The sequence below is a fragment of the Macrobrachium nipponense genome, chromosome 3 (assembly GCF_015104395.2).
Source record: "Macrobrachium nipponense isolate FS-2020 chromosome 3, ASM1510439v2, whole genome shotgun sequence".
NCBI classification, from domain to species: domain Eukaryota; kingdom Metazoa; phylum Arthropoda; class Malacostraca; order Decapoda; family Palaemonidae; genus Macrobrachium; species Macrobrachium nipponense.
This window is the reverse complement of record NC_087202.1, coordinates 94,875,711-94,895,710: the sequence shown is the minus strand read 5'-3', so window position 1 is coordinate 94,895,710 and position 20,000 is coordinate 94,875,711. Positions and strand designations below refer to the sequence as shown.

Genomic DNA, 20,000 nt, shown 5'->3' with positions numbered 1-20,000 from the left:
TGTGAAGTCTGGCAACCACAAACAGAACCAGAGACTGCAGGAGAATTCATGAGATGCAGTACTTAAAACAATGTCTTTAATGTAAGCTTACAGAGAATATTTTATGATGGAGTTCAAATGGATATAAGTTAGAAATAGAAGAAAGGTTATTCACCAGCCTTATAACTGTGGATTATCCACTGTCAAAAGGATTATAGTAGATTCACATCAACCGTGCATTTGATGTTTGGGCCAGTCCCTTGCGACGCTCCTGATTGGATGTTGATAAGCCAATCACAGAGCAGTGTTGCCACACGTACGATAATTGTCGTGCATGTACGATAAAAACGGCCTTGGTACGATGTACGATAGCATTTTCCATTATCGTACGGTTTGTACGATAATTCTAAGGTGTTGATAAGTATATAATTACAAATATAAGTGGTCGGTGAACTCCTCCATGAAACAAGCTAATTTCTAAATAAAAAACAATTATTTCAGAATCCATACATGGCTTGCCGCCGTTTGTCTCCTATTGTAACGTGGTTCAAAGGCTATTGGAACAGTGGGAGGCACTGAAGCTTTTTTCCTCGGAGAAGTGGCTTGCTGAGAAACTATTAGCAACAGAGTTGTTTATCAACTCCATTCATGATCCTTTCATGAAGTTATATTTCGTGTTCCTTGACTGGGTTCTTCCAAAGTTTACTGAGTTCAACAAATTTTTCCAGTTAGATGAAGCAGTAATAACAGTTCTCCATGATAAAGTGTCCATGCTATTCAGAGACCTCCTTCTCAACTTTGTGGACAGGACCTATGTAATGAAAACTGTCTGAATACTGTAAATCCTGAAAGACATGACAGGCATCTCAGTGACAGCCAAATGTACCTAAGTTATGCAGGGATTAAAAAAACCCTCCATACAGGTAAAGAAAGCTCAACAGCATGAGTTTTTTCAGAGGTGTAGAAGTTTCCTTGTAATGGCATGCACAGAAATAAAGAAGAGATATAATTTCAATTATGGTGTCCTGTCAAAGTTAAACTGTCTCTGTCAAAAAATGCTCTCTCATCAGAATTAGAGAAAGAATCCCTTCCTTATCCCTCTTGCATTTGAGCTAACTCTGATTGTACCCTCAGATGACCACTCACTACTTCAAAAGCTGGATGATCAATGGAGAATGTTTCCCATATTGCAACATTAACTTAAACATCTCGTTAATGAGCCACCTGATAAGTTCTGGGGAGAAGTGTCCCAAAAAGAGTCTAATTTTTCAGACCCAGCCAATTTTGCTCTAACTGCTCTTTGCTTGCCGCACGCTAATGCTGAATGCGAACGAGTGTTCAGTAAAGTTAACCTCTTTAAAACTAATCAAACAAACAGACTGAAAACAATGACAGTTAATGGGGCTCTTCTTTCTGCTAGTTGCACGTTTATCATGTTCAGCTGGTGAGTCTCCACCTATAACAATATCATCCAGATATGGATAAGCAAAATCATAAGAAGCTAACAATTGGGAAATGAACTTCTGAAATATTGCAGGAGCAGAATGGATACCAAATGGTAACCGTAAATATCTACGTATATAGACCCAAATGTCTGCTAATTACCAAATATTTACGGTCTTCTGGAGCAACTTCCATTCGCAAATAAGCATTCTTGAGATCAAGTCTGGTATAATACTTATATCCAGACACATTGGAAATTAATTCTGACGTATTAAGTAATGGGAATTTAGATTCATGAAGAATTTCATTTATTTTACGAAAATCCCCACAAACCCTAAGGGATCCATTCTCCTTCCTGACAGTAACAATTGGTGAGGCATAATCTGAGACTTCTACTCTCTCTATAATCTTATTTTTTCAAGCTCTTGCAGCGCACTCTCAACCTCACTGCGTAACATCAGTGGCACCGTGCGGACCTTCTGAAAAACAGGAACATGACCAACTTTAGGATACAATCGGGCTTGAGAGTTCTTAATAGGTTTCAAACTATCTACATTATAGTTTTTTCAGAAAATCTTTTATATTTATCTGATGGACATTAACTATATTGCACTAATCTATTAAATTCCTACAAATCAAGTTATTTGGGGAGTCTGACCCAACAATTATGAATTCAACGTCTGAATGATTTTGCTGTTTGTATTGAATATTTGAAACTTTGACCTTCCCAAATACTTTAATTGGCACTTGGTTATAACCCTGCAATTTAGTTCTACAGTTCAGTAATGTACAATTTAACTTCTTGAAATCATCATACTTTAATGTGGAAATAGCTGAACCAGTGTCAATTTCAAATAAAAATGGCTTATGATTCAATTGACAACTAACAACATAAGGTTGAACAGAACTCTGTTTACTATACATTTCAAATCAAGTGACTCTTCATGACTGGATTCCTCTTCTTGGATTATAACTTCATAAGTCTTCTTCAAGTGGGGTTTCGTCGTTGGCGGCGGTCTTGTGAAAACTAACCTGAAGCTGCTAAAACTAACCTGTACAAGCCTAAGACGACAATTGTCATAACTTAATACTTTCGCGGGCTTAAGGTGGATTAAATACACACTTCGTGTAAAGTACTCACAGCTTTATTGTTACCTCACTCCGTTACAGGTGGTATAACTTATGAGTTATGACTTAGGCATAGCGTTACTCTCCTGATCCTGGCTGCCCTTTTCCGGATTTTTACATGCTTACCTCTTTTTGACCGGGTCCCGCCAGCATTACAAAGAAGAAAAATAGTAATGTATCTCTAAATCAGGGTTGTAACAGTAGCTATATGCAGTATGTATGCTTTTTTCAGTTTTAGACATCAGAGGTAGTGTTGGAATTGTTTAACAACGAAATTCTGAAATGTCACGAAAACAGAACGTAGAAAACAACTATTATTCGATTTTAAGTTGAAATAGGCATTTTCTGATAATTCACAGAACGTTCAAAAAGTTGTCATTTATGTCCTGTTTTATTAATCAATGACTTCTCATTTGCCTTAACATGAAAACTCTGTGTGTGTGTGTGTGTGTGTGTGTATGTAACACACTCGATCAGTGGCTGAGGTAAAACATCCTGTTACACTTCTTTACAGCATACATGGGATTTCTGAATGACGAGTCCAACGCAAATTCATTTTAATAACACTTCCAGAAAGTAATCTATCTTTTTATATTTTACTGTAAATGATTTTTCATCACATAATAATATAGAAGCTTCACATGTATGTGTGTTTACATCTATGGCATTTCAACAGAAGTCCTTCGGCTTCGGCCGTTTTGTGTGTCATCCAGCCGACGTCAGTGACGAAGCAAACTTTCATTATTAGGAGACCCCTGTTTTACAACTATTAACGGCAGTAGTTTTATTTAATAGTGTATGAAAGAGGTGAAGATATCTTTCTATTTATATAATATCAGCAGATTGATCGGAGAACGTAAACTGATGGGATTTTATAATAAGATGGTTTGTTGAGTGTCTTCAAGACCAAGTAATTTCGCTTAAGTTCTTGCAGCAATTTTACAACTGAAGGATACGGGTATGGTAGTAATCAATTAATTTATAATTTACTGGACATCAGTTGCCTTGAGAATGAAAAGGTATTGGTAGAGCTCTATAACTATTCCGCGGCGTGCTAGACTATGGCAGTTGACGTTTTTCTATGCAGTTTTACCTCCTATTCGTTTCGGGAACAAATGATCAGTGTAAGGCTACTGAAACCTTATAGGGTATATCCCAAAATCATTGCGGACTAAAGCTGATATTGGTAATTTGATATAGGTATTTTAGGTGGATGAAAATACAAGAGCGAAATACAAGGATATGTTTTAAATGGTCCATGATACTTTAATGAAGGGTATTAAAGTGCAGCGTGCACTAGCTAAGTAAGGACCTGGTAACTTAGGCTTATGTTAATGGTCTACCAGGCTATGTCCTGATACTTAAGGTTCAGGTTAGGTTAGGTAAGGGTAGATCTATTCCCAGCCAATAATTTTTAATGTTAAGTTCCCAAAGTTAGGTTAAGTTGCAGTCCAGGAGGCGGCAAAAAAAGTCTAGCTATGTAAGGCCTTCTGTGCCTTTGACTTGGTTACATTGGGTTACAACCCTGTTATTTTAATTCACAGTTTCATAAATTAGAGTAGGTTGGGAGGACGCTCATGAGAGCGAATCCTCCCCGCATCCTAGGAGGGATCCCCTGATAGGTGAAGGAAGTCAATGATTTTTCACCCACCCAAAGACCCAAAGAAAAAAGGGGGGGAGTGGTTGTATTACATAAGAAAAAAAACCGTGCATTTTGGCCAAGCCCGACGTGCTAGATATAAGGCGTTTTTTTCAATTCGTTCAAATGCAAATTTCCTCGTTAATTGTAGCACAGTAATACCTTGATAAAAGAGACAGTCTTCACAGTAATACCTGGATAAAAGGGACGGTCTTCACAGTAACACCTGGATAAAAGGGACGGTCTTCACAGTAATACCTGGATAAAGGGGACAGTCTTCACAGTAATAGCTGGATAAAAGGGACAGTCTTCACAGTAATACTTGGATAAAAGGACTGCCACCACAGTAATACCTGGATAAAAGGAAGGGACAACATAGTAATACCTGGACAGTCACCACATTAATACCTGGTTAAAGGTGACAGACAGCACAGTAATACCTGGATAAAAGGGAGTGTCACCACAGGACACTGGATAAACGGGACAGTCACTACAATAATAGCTGGATCAAATGGATAGTTACCACAGTAATACCTGGATAAAAAGGAGAGTAATACCTGTCAGTTCACCCCCACGACTGTTAAAAGGGTGAACGTCCTCGTGTAAAAAAGTAGAACTGTCAGTCGGACCATCGCTCATTTGCCAGAAGAGTGACACAACTCAAAAAATGTGTTTTGAGCTATTGATACCAGCAGATAGCCTGTTCTTTATTCCATATTGTGGTAAAAACTTCTTATTTGTATTTGTCATTAAAACAGCTCAGTAAAAGAATCATCTAAATATAAATGGACAAAGTATAGAGAATTTCAGCTTTATATTGCTTCTCCCGAAATATAGCCATTTTCGATTTGAGACACTCTTCTGGCAAATGAGCGAATATATACTCATATCCCAGTTTTGATCCTCATTTAACTTTGATGTTAAAATTGGTGATATAAGTGAATTATAATCAAGTCTGACGATTTGGTTTGTTTCTTCATTTATTTAATGAAAAGAACTCGGTATCAAGAATATTTTTGTTTGGTGGTTATCATTATTATTATTATTATTATTATTATTATTATTATTATTATTATTATTATTATTATTATTATTATTATTTGTCAGTTGTGTAAGTAAATCCCTCTGTAGTATTCTTGCTTAAGATTTGCATAGTCTCATGTCCAATTACCCTTTTTGGGCATATTTCGGTACTAGCTGTGATTTATTTTTCCCGTGATGCAGTTGAGTCATCAAGGAGTTTATTGTTATTTCGACGGAATAGATAAATTGATAAGTAGAGTGACATTTTCTCCTTCGGTTCTAAGTCAAATGGACAATTTCCCCACGGTCTAGACCTTAAAGGGGAACTTCTGGTTGCATTTCAGATGTTCCGTATGTAGTATTATTTCATTTAAGTACCCAAGTTAAAAAATTTTTTTGGTTAGGGGTGTTTTCTTATTTTTTACAACCAATTTTCTATTGCACCATGGGCGCAGCCATTTATGTGCGGTTCATCTGTCATGCGTGACGTCATGTCGCAGTATGCTCAGACAGGCGGAACTATTCCGCCAGGCGTGCTGTCTACACAATTCAAGGACACACACATACGTTTAGAAAACTGCCATTCACCCCATCACACCACGCACATTTCGATTGACAAGTATAAATTTCAATTCAAATACATACAAGTGGAGGCACCATAGTATAGATAGTGGTAAGTAGCCGCCCTATCTTCGTCGGTAGCGTGGGAACAGACCGTCATTTCATTTCACGTTGATCTATTTTCACTCATAGCTGTGGCCACCACTATTTCCTTTAAGGAGAAAAAGGTTCCTGAATACGTAATGTCGAAAAAAGAAGAAAAACTACCCGGCCACTGTTTGTAATCCTGAAAAACAACATCATTAACATTTGTCGCCATTTTCTCTTTCTCTCTCTCAGTAATGTTGGAACATCACTTATATTACACACACGCGCACACACTTGCGCATGCGCGGTATGGTTTCATAAGGGCTGTTACTATTGCCATGAGTGGTGGGTCTCAATAGTACCTTGCAAGTGTGCGCAGTTCTGCTTTAGTACTTTTGATTCATCCGTGTACTTTGGCGTTCCTCGTTCGTAGACAGCAAGTCTAAAATGTGACTAGCCTTTATTATATATATATATATATATATATATATATATATATATATATATATATATATATATATATATATATAAACCTAGATCGACAAAATGATAATAAAAACCTCAATTGGGGCATTATACACAAAGAATGGTACACACACATTAGCTTTCCAATTCCAAACAGAGTAATTTCACATGCACTGTCATATGTAAATATACCAATACACCGTTTTTCTACACAAAAGTACAGTCTCTCTCTCTCTCTCTCTCTCTCTCTCTCTCTCTCTCTCTCTCTCTCTCTCTCTCTCTCAACTTATATCGAATGAAAATACGGAAGATCAGTCATCTTGTTTGCTGTGGCTGCCTATTCACTGGCGAAATTTTTTCTCCTGACTGATGATGATGGAGCTCAACAGGCCAAGGAAAAGGAACTGAACGAGAGAATTGCGGCCTTGCGAGACCCCATCCAGTGCCAGAGAGAGCAGCTGGTGAACTTGGACAGGACAATTCTTCAGCTGCCACAGAGGCTCAACTACTATGAAGAGATGCAGAAGGTGGCGGAAGGGAAGAACGCACTCATGCCAATCAGATCACTCAGGAAGTGTTGCAACAGCAAGCCTGGTAAGACAAGGCCCCCTCGCTCGAAGCTGGAACGATAAAGAGAAGAGGGAAAAACGGCAGCTGGAAGACAAGATCCTCAAGATGGTAGAAGAAAATCAGCAGCTGAAGGACAACACAATGGAAATCGGGCAGAGAAACGATGGCCTATGTGAGAGGATAAAAGATGTGATTGCATAGTTGGCAGAGGCAAACTGCCTGCTTGAGAGACTCGAGAAACTCCTGCAACAGAGGGAGAAAGACCTGCAGCTAAAGATGGCATAAGCGGCGCGGATGGCGAGGCTCATCCAGGAACAAAAAGACACGAGCAAAAAGTGGGAATCCAAGAGGAAAGACCTCTAGTTGAGGTTCCAGTGCCTGCAGAGGGAAGTGGAAGACCTGTGGAAGGAAAAGTGTGGACTCCAGTGTGAAGTTGAGGCGGCGAAACTCAAGAGAAACAACCTGGCATTGCCTTCTAGAGGAAGGAAATCGTCGCCTGGAGTCGCTGGAGAGGAAAGCCCGTGTCCAGGGCAAACGGAACGACCAGCTGGAAGATGAGGTTCAACAGCTGCGAGGAGCGAAGGAGAAATTGGTGTGCGACCTGAAGAACCTCCATAAGAACAGTGATGCCATTTTTTTTCTTCATAACATTGGCTTTTAGCAGTGTTACTATGTGCAGTTCATCTGATTTTTTTTTACTTTATGATTTAATGGTTAGAATGCGTATTTTCGGATGTAGAATCATTTTCCGTGATGTTAGAAAACTACACGTCATTAGCTTAGTATCAAGTATTTTTGACGAAGAAAAATAAAGGATTTCAATAAAATTCATTTGTATAAATAAGCAGGATATGTTTTATAGCTTTATTTTCATAATAAAACATATAAAGGCAAAGTGAAGAATTTTTTCTTCAGTGATGTGGCCTGTGGTCGGAAAAGCCACGGAGGGTTGCCAGATGTCCCCAGAAAGCCACACTAATAGACGAAATTCCTCAAAACGGCAACCCTGCATGAGAAATAAAGACGCCTAGAGGACAACTGGAAACTGCAGAAGCAACTGTCCATGGGCCAGCCGGGACTGTCGCGGGTCCCGGGACAAGCGGGCGATGTCCGCCATGTGTCCCGGGACAGGCGGGCCGGGCCCACCTCGGGTCCCGGGACGGGCAGGCGATGTCCGCCACGTGTACCGGGACGAGCGGGCCAGGCCCGTCGCTGGGCCCGGGACAGGTGGGCCAGGCCCAGCACAGGTGCCGGGAGGCCCGATACAGGTTCCAGGACAGGCGGTTGAGGCCCTCCACGAGTGCCTGGATGTGCAGGTGAGTCCTGGCACGAGTGTCATGACGGGCGGGCGAGGCCTGTCACAGGTGCCAGGACGAGCGGGCGAGGCTTGCCATGGGTCGAAATGGGCAGGCGAGCCTTCCCACAGGTTCCGCGACAGGAGGGCGAGGGCTGTCATAGTTCCCGGGACGGGCGGGTGAGGCCCACCATTGGTACCGTGGTGGGCTGGTGAGGCCCGCCATGGGTGCTGGGACTGACGGGAGAAACCCGCCTCGTCTTCCTGAGACAGGAAGGCTGGGCGCGCAGTGGGTACCAGGATGGGTGGGCGATGTCTGCCTTGTGTCCCGGGACAGGCAGGCCAGGCCCACCGTGGGTCCTGGGACGGACAGGCGATGTCTGCCTCGTGTCCTGGGAGAGGGAGGCCGGGCCCGCTGCGGGTACCAGAACGGGTGGGCGATATCTGCCACATGTCCCGGGACAGGCGGGCCGGGCCCAACACGGGTCCTAGGACGGGCGGGCAATGTCGGACTCATGTCCCAGGATGGGCCCGCCGCAGGTCCCTGGCCGGGCGGGAGGGCGATATCCGCCTCGTGTCCCGGGACGGGCCTGCCACGGGTCCCGGGGCGGCGGGCGATGTCCGCCTCATGTCATGGGACAGGCAGGCCGGGTCTGCCACGGGTCCCGGGGCGACCTGGTGATGTCTGCCACATGTCCCGGGAAGGGCGTGCTGGACCCACCGTGGGTCCCAGGAAGGGCGGGCAATGTCCGTCTCATGTCCTGGGACGGGTAGGCCGGGCCTGCCGCAGGTCCCATGACGGACGGGCGATGTCTGCCTCATACCCCGGGACGGGCGGGGGATGTCTTCCACGTGTCCCGGGATGGGTGGGCGATGTCTGCCACATGTCCCGGGACGGGCAAGCTGGGCCCGCCGTGGGTCCTGGGATAGGCAGGCGATGTCCACCTTGTGTCCAAGGACAGGTGGGCCGGGCCCGCCGCGGGTCATAGGACGGGCGGGCGAAGTCCGCCTCATGTCCCGGGACAGGCAGGCTTGGCTTGCCGCGGGGCTCAGGACGGGTGGGCCCAGGGACGGACGGGTGATGTCTGCCACGTGTCCTTGGATGGTCGGGCCGGGCCCTCAGCGTGGCCCAGGGCAGGCAGGTGATGTCCGCCACGTGTCCTGGGACGTGCGGAACAACAGGCCCGTCGTGTGGCCCAGGACAGGCGGGCGAGTCCCAGCACAGGTGCCGGGAGGCCCGATTCAGGTTCTGGGAAGGGCGGTTGAGGCCCGCCACAGGTGCTGGGATGGGCGGGCGAGTCCTGGCACGGGTGCTGGGACAGGCAGGCGAGCCCTTTCTTGGGTGCCGGGACGAGCTGGCGAGTTCCCCCATGGGTCTGAACAGGCCGGCAAGCCCTGCCACGGGTTACGAGAAAGGAGGGTGAGGGCTTTCATAGGTCCCGGGACGGGTGGGAGAGGACCGCCACTGGTACTGGGGTGGGCTGGTGAGGCCCGCCATGGATACCGGGACTGGCAGGCGAGACCCGGCACGGGTGCCGGGATAGATGGGCGAGACCCGCTACAGTTTCCAGGACTGTTTTGTGACACCCACCACAGGCGCCAGGGTGGATTGGCAAGGCCAGTCACAGGTCCTGGGACGAGTGGGTGAAGAGACCAGGTTTGCTCGCCAGATATGGGACCCTCTACGTGGAGGAGACTGGGTCCAGCCACCTGGGGTGGGGACCCCAGTGGCGAGGCGACCAGGTCAGGCCAACATGTGTTGTGCCCCCTTCCAGGAGGCGACCAGGTCAGAATGCCATGGGTGGGCCCTTGTTGGGGGAGGATACTGGGTTGGGCCTCCACAGGGAAGCGAACGGGTTGGGCCGCCTGGGGTGGGCCTCCGGCAGTGAGGCGACCAGGTTGGGCCGCCAGTGGTTGACCTTACAGACCTTACTTCTTGGTCGGGTTACTCCAGGTCCCTCAGTGAGCTGGCAACGCATTGAATAGATGCTGCATTAATGATGCTGGTGCATAGTGGATTAATGTCCTGTGTGCTTTCCTTATTTTTCCTGGTATAGTTTTGGGCACTATTAATCTACCTCTGCTTGCTCTTTCTGGTATTTTTAGCCCCATGATGTTTTCGGCTATTCCCTCTATCTGTTTCCATGCCTGAATTATCATATAGCGTTCTCTTCTTTCTAGACTATATAATTTTAAGGATTGTAGTTTTTCCCAGTAGTCAAGAACCCTTAACTTCTTCTATTCTAGCTGTAAAGGACCTTTGTACACTCTCTATTTGTGCAATATCCTTTTGATAGTGTGGGTACCATATCATTTTGCAATATTCAATGGACTACGAACATATGTTTTATAAAGCATAATCATGTGTTCAGCTTTTCTTGTTTTGAAGTGCTGTAACAATATTCCCATTTTTGCTTTATATTTTTCCAATAGAATTGCTATTTGATCATTGCATAACATGTTCCTATTCATCATCACACCAAGGTCTTTAACTGCTTCCTTATTTGTGATTGTCTCATTATTAGGTCCCCTATATGCATATAGCTTTCCTTCTCTGTCTCCATAATTTATTGATTCAGAGTTAAATACCATCCTATTTACCTCTGCCCAATCATATACTTTGTTAAGGTCTCTTTGTAGCGCATTCCTATCTTCATCACAAGTAATTTCTCTACTTATTCTTGTGTCATCGGCGAAACTACTCACTACCGAGTCCTTAACATTACTGTCTATGTCTGCAATCATAATAACAAACAGTATTGCAGCTAACACCATACCTTGTGGCACACCGGATATTATCTTAGCTTCATCCGATTTCTCATCGTTTGCAATAACTATCTGTTTTCTGTTGTGTAAAAATTCTTTAACCATCTTCCTACTTTATCCAATATATTATGTTTTCTAATTTTCTTCGCTAATATATTATGATCTACCTTGTCAAAAGCTTTTGCTAAACCTAGATAAACCACATCTGTTTCATTTCCGCTTTTCAAATTTTTTTATATGTTCTCACGGTGGACTAACAGTTGGGTTTGTGTTCTTTTTCCAGGTACGAAACCATGTTGTCCTATATTAAACAAATTATTTTTTATTAAAGGTTTCATAATATTTTTCTTCATTACCCTTTCATACACTTTCATAATAAGTGATGTTAGACTCACAGGCCTATAATTACTCGTCTCTAGTCTTGATCCACTTTTGAAAGTAGGGGTAATATATGCTAATTTGTGCTCATCATAAATCTTGCCTGTATCTACACTTTGTCTTAATAATATTGCAAGTGGCTTTGCGATAGAATGAACTACTATCTTTAACAAAATAGCAGGGACACCATCAGGCCCTGCTGCAGCTCCATTTTTAATTTCATTAATAGCCTGCACAATATCAGCTTCATTAATATCTATGTCTGCTAAATATTCACTATTTTCATCCCTTACTTCTATATCATTATCTTCATTATCAATTCTAGGGGTGAATTCTCTCTTACATCGTTCTGCCAATATGTTGCATATTTCCTTTTTTTCATTCGTTAATCTCCCTTCAATACTTAGAGGGCCTATTTCTATTCTTCTTTTATTCATCTTTTTCACATACTAGTACAATAGTTTGGGGTTTTGCTTGATATTTACTAGGGTTTTTTCTTCCAAGTCCCGTTTTTCATTTTCTTTTGATTGTATAATCTTTGGTTCTGCATTTTCTATCTTACTTTTTAGTTTGATCACTTTCCATGCAATTTTTTTTTTGTTTTTTGCAAGACCTTTTTTCCACTTTCTGATTTTCTGGAATAAGATCCTTCTGTCTCTTGGTATGCATGACTGGTGTTTACTTTTCCTTTTCGGTATTTACATATTTACCACTTTTTTCTCTAATATTTTATGTAATATCTCCATATTTACATTTATATCATCACTCACGAAAGGTGACCAGATTAGAATGCCATGGGAGGGGGCCCTTGGAGGGGAGGAGACTCGGTCTGGCCGCCAGGGGTGGGGCCTCCAGCCGGGAAGCATATGGGTTGGGCTGCCAGGAGTGGGCCCCCCTGTGGGGAGGCGACTGGGTATGGCCGCCAGGGTTGGGGACCCATGTGGGGAGGACACCGGTTTGGTCTCATGGGGTGGGGCCCCTGGTGGGGAGGAGACCGGGTCGGGCCGCCTGGCATGGGGCCCCCGGCCAGGAGGAAAAAAAGAGTCTAGTTTGTCAGACCTAGCCAATTTTGCTCTAACTGCTCTTTGCTTGCCGCACTCTAGTGAACAAATGTTCAGTAAAGTTAACCTCTTTAAAACTAAACAAAGAAACAGACTGAAAACAAGGACAGTTAATGGGGCTCTTCTCTCTGCTAGTTGCATCAAAGGTTCAGGAGGGTCATGTGTTCATTTTACCCCTGGAAATGATATGTTTTCCAGAATAAATAATCATGCACAGTTATTCCAGAACATCAGAGAACATGAATTTGATTTGGAAGAAGATTCTTAAAGATATACTTCACAATTATTATTGTTACAAATTTCTTTATCATGAGATAGGTATCAGTATCAATCATGTTTAATTATATATATATATATATATATATATATATATATATATATATATATTTTAAATTACATTATGGAAAGAAGTGACGTTCTAAGCTTTATATTTTTTTTACCACAGTGTCAATACAATATAGTAATAATTTGTTCATAACAATTGTTCATAACATTAACTAATTATTCATAATTCCATTTTTTCGTTTTTGTAGAGAGAAATGTTTCATTTGTATTTTTTTCTTAATTATGTAAATTGGAAGATATTAATGACTACAAAAAAATTATACATATATTCATTATTTTGTCAAATAATAAAAATGTGTTAAATATCAGAAACAGTATAAGATAATAATTACGATAAAATCTACAATTCTGTACGATATTTTTCCTCAAAAACCCATAATTTTGAGGAGCCAGTACGATAATTCCAATCCGAGAGTGTGGTAACACTGACTGAGAGTTTCCAGCCCTGTGATTGGCTTATCAACAGCCAATCAGGAGCGTCGTAGGGGACTGGTCTAAACATCAAATGCACGGTTGCTGTGAATCTACTATAGGATGGATTAGTCCCTCAAAGATCTGAAGAAGCTCCCTTCAAAAAACTACATTCAGCTCACAAAGGGTACAGACGACTTTTTAAAACCAGACATTGCAGACCTGTAACGTGATCTTCCCAAGCCATGGGATATATTATCTAAGAACAATTAGCTCAACATCCAAATTCTATGGCCTTATTGCACAGAGAGATGAAGAAGTCAGGAAAGAGTTGGTTTTGGACATTTCAGAAGAAGTACGATGCTGGTTGGTATTAATAATTTCCTAGACACCAAAGAGATTTAAAACTAGCATTTGGAAAAGTGTGAGCTGATTAAATGGGTGAAAACCATTAGCGCAGGTCACTGATGAGAAAAAAATGGTAGGGAAGAGAACATTCCCTAAATACTATAACTGCAGTAGGTACTAGTAACTGAAAATTAACAGGTGTGTTGGTTTGAATAAAGAAAGACTGGCTGAAACTGTCTTGTAATGAATGTGAGGAGCACTTAATACACAAGACCTTATGCCAACTCCTGAGAATCACTTTATAAGTAGCAAAACGTAGGATTCCCAAAAGTACCAGAAGAATGATGACCGGAGGTGAAAAAATAATCTAAGAGTTCATTTTTTCGCCATGCAGAAGTTACAATGATGAGGGAAAAGGTGGATTAGTGATCCAAAGTGTTTATAGTAGAAAGATAGATTGTGCACAATGTTATTTTAATATATAATATATATACTAATAATATAATAATATATATATATTTAATATGTGGTGTGTGTGTTGTGTGTGTTGGTGTCGTGTGTGTGTATGTTATATATATATAGTAATAATCTATATAAATTAATATTATAAGATATTTATTATATATTAAATATATTTATATATACTATATTAATATACACACACACACACATATATATATATATATATTATATATATATATATATATATATATATATATATATATATATATATATATATATATATATATATATATATAAATCAACAGAGTAATTGGTAGCAGTTTATTCAAATTACCCATTCACCTGGATGAATAGGTAACACCTTGGCCTCTCATCTGAAAGACACTGGTTTGATCCCAATGTCAGTCAGAAATTTATTTATGTGGAATGATTTTTCTAACTAAAATAATGTACTCTTGTATAAATTTATGTTAGAACATAACGTATTGTATGTTTTGTCAATAATTTGTCATATGTTCATTATTTCTATCATATTCACGATGAACGGGTAATTCAATTGAAATGCTACCAACTGACTCGCTGCGGGGTTGGAGAATTGAATAAATCAGTTGGTAAGTTAGGTGATAGCCTGCTCGGAAAAAAACCTTGGCTACAGAGCACTAAGGTTCCATTCCAACCTTTTTTAAGACCTATGTCACTGAATTGGTAACACCCTGGCCTCTCATTGAAAAGACAGTAGTTCGGCCCCAATATGAGTTCGAAATTTATTTCATCGCAACATGTTCTCATGGGTACTTTGAATGGAATGCTACTATTTTATACATAACCAGTGTGGGTGAATTGCTAACTGCCTGACCTCTGATTTGAAAGAGATATACTCATAAGTTCATTCTCTCTCTCTCTTTCTATATATATATAAATATATATATATATATATATATATATATATATATATATATATATATATATATATATATATATATATATATATATTACCAATCAGAGAGAGAGAGAGAGGTGCATGTGTGTCTGCTTGTGTTTGTTAGAATTCCTGACTTAATTATTTATAGGATGGAATTTTGACATTTTCGGACAAGAAATGATCTTTTATCTACCAAGTTTTTGTGATGGTCATTTACTAAATTAAATATAAATAACATAACATTATTGAGATATATGAAATAAATGTACATTACTCGGAAATCTCGTACATTAAACTAATGCATTAGCTTATGACCCCAGTCTAGGTGAGACTGATGATAACGGAATTACATATTTTATCCTAATAGGTTCATGAATTGTAGGTGCATATTCATTGTCTGAATCTTTAGAAGGAAGTCATTTCTCTTTCCGGCTGTTTCATTGGAAATGTTTTGCATCTTTTTCTCAATTTGGATCGATAAACACCAAATACGACTGTCAGTAAATCTCGTGGTTCATGTTCTTTTACTGATGAATCTGTGGGTGTGTAAACTTTATGGAGGAAGACAGGCAGGGCTATTGTATGCATGTATGAATGTATGTATATATGTTTGTAAAAAAAAAAAACACCTTTTTCTCCATAATTCGCTATAATTGAGATTAATATTTCCACAATAAAGGACCGGGAACATTAAGTAAAATTCAACGACTAATCTGATTTATATAATTATGATTTTCACACGAAATGTTATTATACAGATGTAGTTTAGAGCACAGATAATTAAACAATTAAATTTTATATCACCCTCTCCGTGGGCGGGTAATCACAGAAAATTGCATTATATTTGCCCCTATGCGTTTCTATTAGTGACCTGACATAAAAAATAAATCGACTAATCTGATTTAAAAAATAAAATTCAATGAAATGCAAATTATATAATTGTCACAACAGAAACTGGTTAAATGGAAGCTATGTCAAACAGGATTAAATTACCCAAAGGTGACCATAGTAAGAAAGCGAATACCTCAAGTGAGAACTCACAAATGTTTTCTTCGTTGTTAAAAATATTGTTTTCGTTGCCTCCTCCAGTATCAAAAACGGTTATGAGGCTTAGGAAAGAACTGCAAAGCAACAGTTCGACTTTATCCAAGCTCAATATTCAACTTCTGTTTAAAATACTTCATTTATTCACCCGAGAATGATTACCCTTGATTCATCTGCGGTTGGACCTGTCCTTTGCAGTTGTTTTATTCCCTACATTCATTGCTTATGTTTACCCTCCTGAATAGCTTAAATTTGATTTACGTTGTAGGCGCGTATGTTCACCAACATAGCCTGCCCACCAATGAGTTACTGCGAACCTTGGAGAAAGCTCCACATGCGAGACATCCGGGCAAACACAAGGCAAGAAGGAACAGAAATCTCGAGACTGTGTCTCCTGCGAACATTTCCGACGTCATTATACCATCTTGATATTGTACCAGTATATGTACCAAAATGTCATTCATTTAGCTATGCATATGCATTTCATATTCATGTGTTTTACTCTTGTAATAATTGTATGCTTCCCTTTGGGACTACATTGCAGCCTACAAAAGTTTATGACTTTATGAATTTTTTATGAATAAATTAGTTGTAACCTTAACTATACTAATGGTTAAACCTCACTCTCACACTGGTGACTTTGGAGTGACCCAAGGAGGCCGACGCAGAGATGATCAACCACGCCGACGAACCCTACAACATCAGCGAGAGTGTTGTAGCTGCCTCCATCCGATTGCTGCCCTTCACTCCCCACCACCCAGAAACATGGTTTTTAGGGGGAAACGATTTTCTGCACAAAGGAGAGTACCTCAAAGATGCAGAAAGCAGATGCCACCATGGAATTCCTGCTGAACAACGTATTTGCACAAATACCAGCATGGCTCAAGGAACTAGATATCCCATTAACCTACATCCTAAAGGATAAGCTAGAGTTATCCTTCAGCATGCCACCAGCCCAGAGAGCGAAGAATTTCCTGAACCACATGGGGATACTAATAGGCGACGAGAGGCCATCGTATGTCTATAAGCAGCTGCGACGACTCATCACCCTACCAGCCAAAGGCTGAGAAGCAGAGTAATCATTTGATCTAGTAAGGGAAGTCCTCCTCACCACACTACCCTGCCAGACAGTAGCCACAATGCCCAAAGCCTCCACCATTCCCATAGAAGAATTCCTAGTTATGGTCGACAAGGTCCACACAGCACATAAAGCAGCAGACCCTTCACAGCCAGCATGACCAGCGTGTCGGACAGAGCAGTCATTTGACAGCGAAGGATGCAGCAAAGAGGAAGAACTAGCACTTCCCCAGGAGGGTGGCTGTGGATTGCCATGAAGGTTGTACCAGACTTAGGACACTGTCAAAGATGTGACATCTAAGTGCCTGTGGGACCCATGGGCGTGGGCGGCCAGTGTTGATATCACAGAGATTGGAGGTAGGGCTGTTGTCATTGAGGGGGACGACGTGCCATTGCAGAGATGTTAAGGAGGTCTTGCAGGCATTGAGCTCTGGGTCCCACTGTTGCTTAGCTGCAATTTGCTTGTAATCAAGGCTGAGGTGTACTGCATCAAAGGAACATGGCGAAGGCTGCAGTTGAATTCAGCAATGGTTGACAAGTGGCGACGCTTACAGGGTGACCAGGCATCGGACTGCTGGTTGATTGAATGCACTAGCAGCGGATGGTCAGTTTGAAGAGTGAGAAGCACAACCTCCAAACCATGTCTGAAGTGTTTGATGGTGAGGCACGCTACCAGGAGCTCGTGGTCAAACATAGAGTAGTTTGTCACTGTCTTGCCAACGGCTAAAATAGGCAAGAGGTCAAGGACGATTGTGGGCGATCTGCTCCAAGACAGCTACTATGGCTTTGTTGTTGGCACCGTGGAAAGCAGTAGAGAATGACCTGGTGCAGGGAAAGAGAGGCCTGTCAATTTTTATTACTATGCAGAGGGGAGATGCCCAATGGCTGGATGCCTTTTGACACAAACCCATCTCTGCAAAGGGTTTCTTTGCAGAAGCAAGTTTTTCAGGTGGTAGGCATTGGAAACGGGTCTGTATGGGAAGGCCGATTTCTTAATGTGGTGGAAAATACCATGTTTGGTAGGGATTTGATGAGTTTGTTGTATTTCTGGCTTGAAAATATCTGGGTACGCAGAGGGTGTGCAAACTTGTCTTTGGATTCAGTGACATGGAGAGAAAATTCTGAGGGGGCTGCAGTGATGGGCGTCATGGACAAATCAGTGGCATCAACGAGGCACTTGTTGGCAATGTCCACAAACAGTTGGGGGTGTACCAGGAAATCTTCCTTGAGGAGATGTCCTTGATTAACTGCCAGTAGTACTTTCTGTCACTGAGGTTAAGGGCAAGATGCTTCTGACTGAAGGTAAGGATGGGAGAGCTGTTGGCAGCTGTGAGTCAGGGACCAGATGGCTGTGCGTGTTTGGTTGGTTGACATGATATGAACCGAAGGGAAAGGCAAGCCCATGTCTACCAAATAACCAGTACCTTTGGCGGAATCAAAAAAAAACCATAGGTTCTGACATAGCATATAAGATTGGATATGTCAGGATTAAGGTTAGAATCATATACATTATTATGGCCCCTGGTTGAAGGATATACACATGCTTCGGCTATGCTATTGGCGGTAACTGTTTCACATGTTTTTTAGCCATGGGCATCCTGGGAAACAGTTCTTGGCAGCAGAGCCAAATGTTCTGTGGTATTGGCAAAGGTGAAATGGCAGCGATTGCTGCTGTGTGTGGTCAGCACCCTTGGGTTTCTGAAGGTAGAATGGATGGTGAGAGTTTGTCCTGGAAGTATGCAAGGGTTTGACTGGTACGGTGGCCTCTGTGATGTTAAGAAGGTCAATTGTTGCTGAAGGGTTGGATGATCCTTGATGGGCAACAAAGGCATGGGTATGGCAGCAGTTTGCAGCTGCGTGAGCATCCATCAGATTGTATTGATGTTGGCAGGCGCTACAGCTAGAGTGCCTTTGGGATGTCAATTAATTTGGGAGAACGGTCTGCTGCAGGAGGAAGATGGGTGAGGGCTCTCATCTTGAGAACGGCTGTAGATGGGTGTTGACCCTTAAGTGTTGCTGTGCTGCGTCGAAGATCTGTTGCACACAGACACCTGGGGATGGCATGAATCTGTCCTGTAGAACCTCTTTCAGGTCTTTGTACTGAGCGCCGTCGGTGCCTTTAGCTTCTAGCACTCTGTTAGCTGAGAGAAGAGGTAGTCTGGCAGAGCGACAAGAATCTAATCTGCCTTGGTCAACGAGGACCGTATACCCTTGATTTGAAGTGTGACTTCGGCTCAGCAGAACCAAGTTTAAGTGTTCGACAGTGTGAAGGTCGGAAGCTTGACTTGGGAGATGGTATCGACAGGAGTGGCAGAAGTGGGTGATGTGTCATCGCCAGATGTCTCAGGCATCTTCTGGGTGTTGGCATGGCCGGGTCACCACTTTGATGTTGATCTTGAAAATGATACTTAATTAACAAACTATAGTGGTATTCATATGAATCGCTGAGTGGTCATACTACAGTGCTATTTATATATGAATTGCTGAGCGATCAGCGGCCAGGAAATTTACATAGTAACTAACAGACCAATAATGCACATGCATTTGATTTTAAAATTTACATCTGTATAGACGAAGACCAGGTGTGGCAAGGAGTCGGCACCATGCTGCTTGCTTAATGTGTTACTATGGAGAATGACGTGAGAACCACGGTCTCAGATCTAGGTGTCACGGAAGTTGGTGCCATCCTGTCGGCTTACTTTGTCGTTGTGTGGAGCGCAGTGTGGGAACCACAGCTTGCGCATGCCCCACTAACACTTGAGGAAGATTTTGTAACGTCATAATTATGTCTCATGCGCTGAGGGAGAACGACCCGGTAAAATCAACTCATGAAAGGAGGGCAACAACTATAGAGGCTCATCAATTACCAATTTCGCCCCCACACACCCTCCTCCGAATTTCTCTACCATGCATTTCAGACGCAAGTGACTCTTGCGCCTCTCCAATTATGTAATGTTTAATTTTAATAAAAGTTTAGAAAAATATATAGTAAAAGCA

General features: G+C 42.0%; 1 protein-coding gene across 1 annotated transcript; it reads right to left on the bottom strand.

Moving 5' to 3' along the window:
* Positions 1 to 7,922: 7,922 nt before the first annotated feature.
* LOC135222452 (basic proline-rich protein-like) lies at positions 7,923 to 8,642 on the bottom strand. Its single transcript, XM_064260539.1, has one exon. The coding sequence runs from the start codon at positions 8,640 to 8,642 to the stop codon at positions 7,923 to 7,925; it is 720 nt and encodes a 239-aa protein (XP_064116609.1).
* Between the last annotated feature and the right edge of the window lie 11,358 nt (positions 8,643 to 20,000).

Coding starts and splice junctions, on each gene's coding strand:
- LOC135222452 (XM_064260539.1), bottom strand. CDS start 8,642: ATGTGGCAGATATCGCCCACCCGTTCTGGTACCCGCAGCGGGCCCGGC.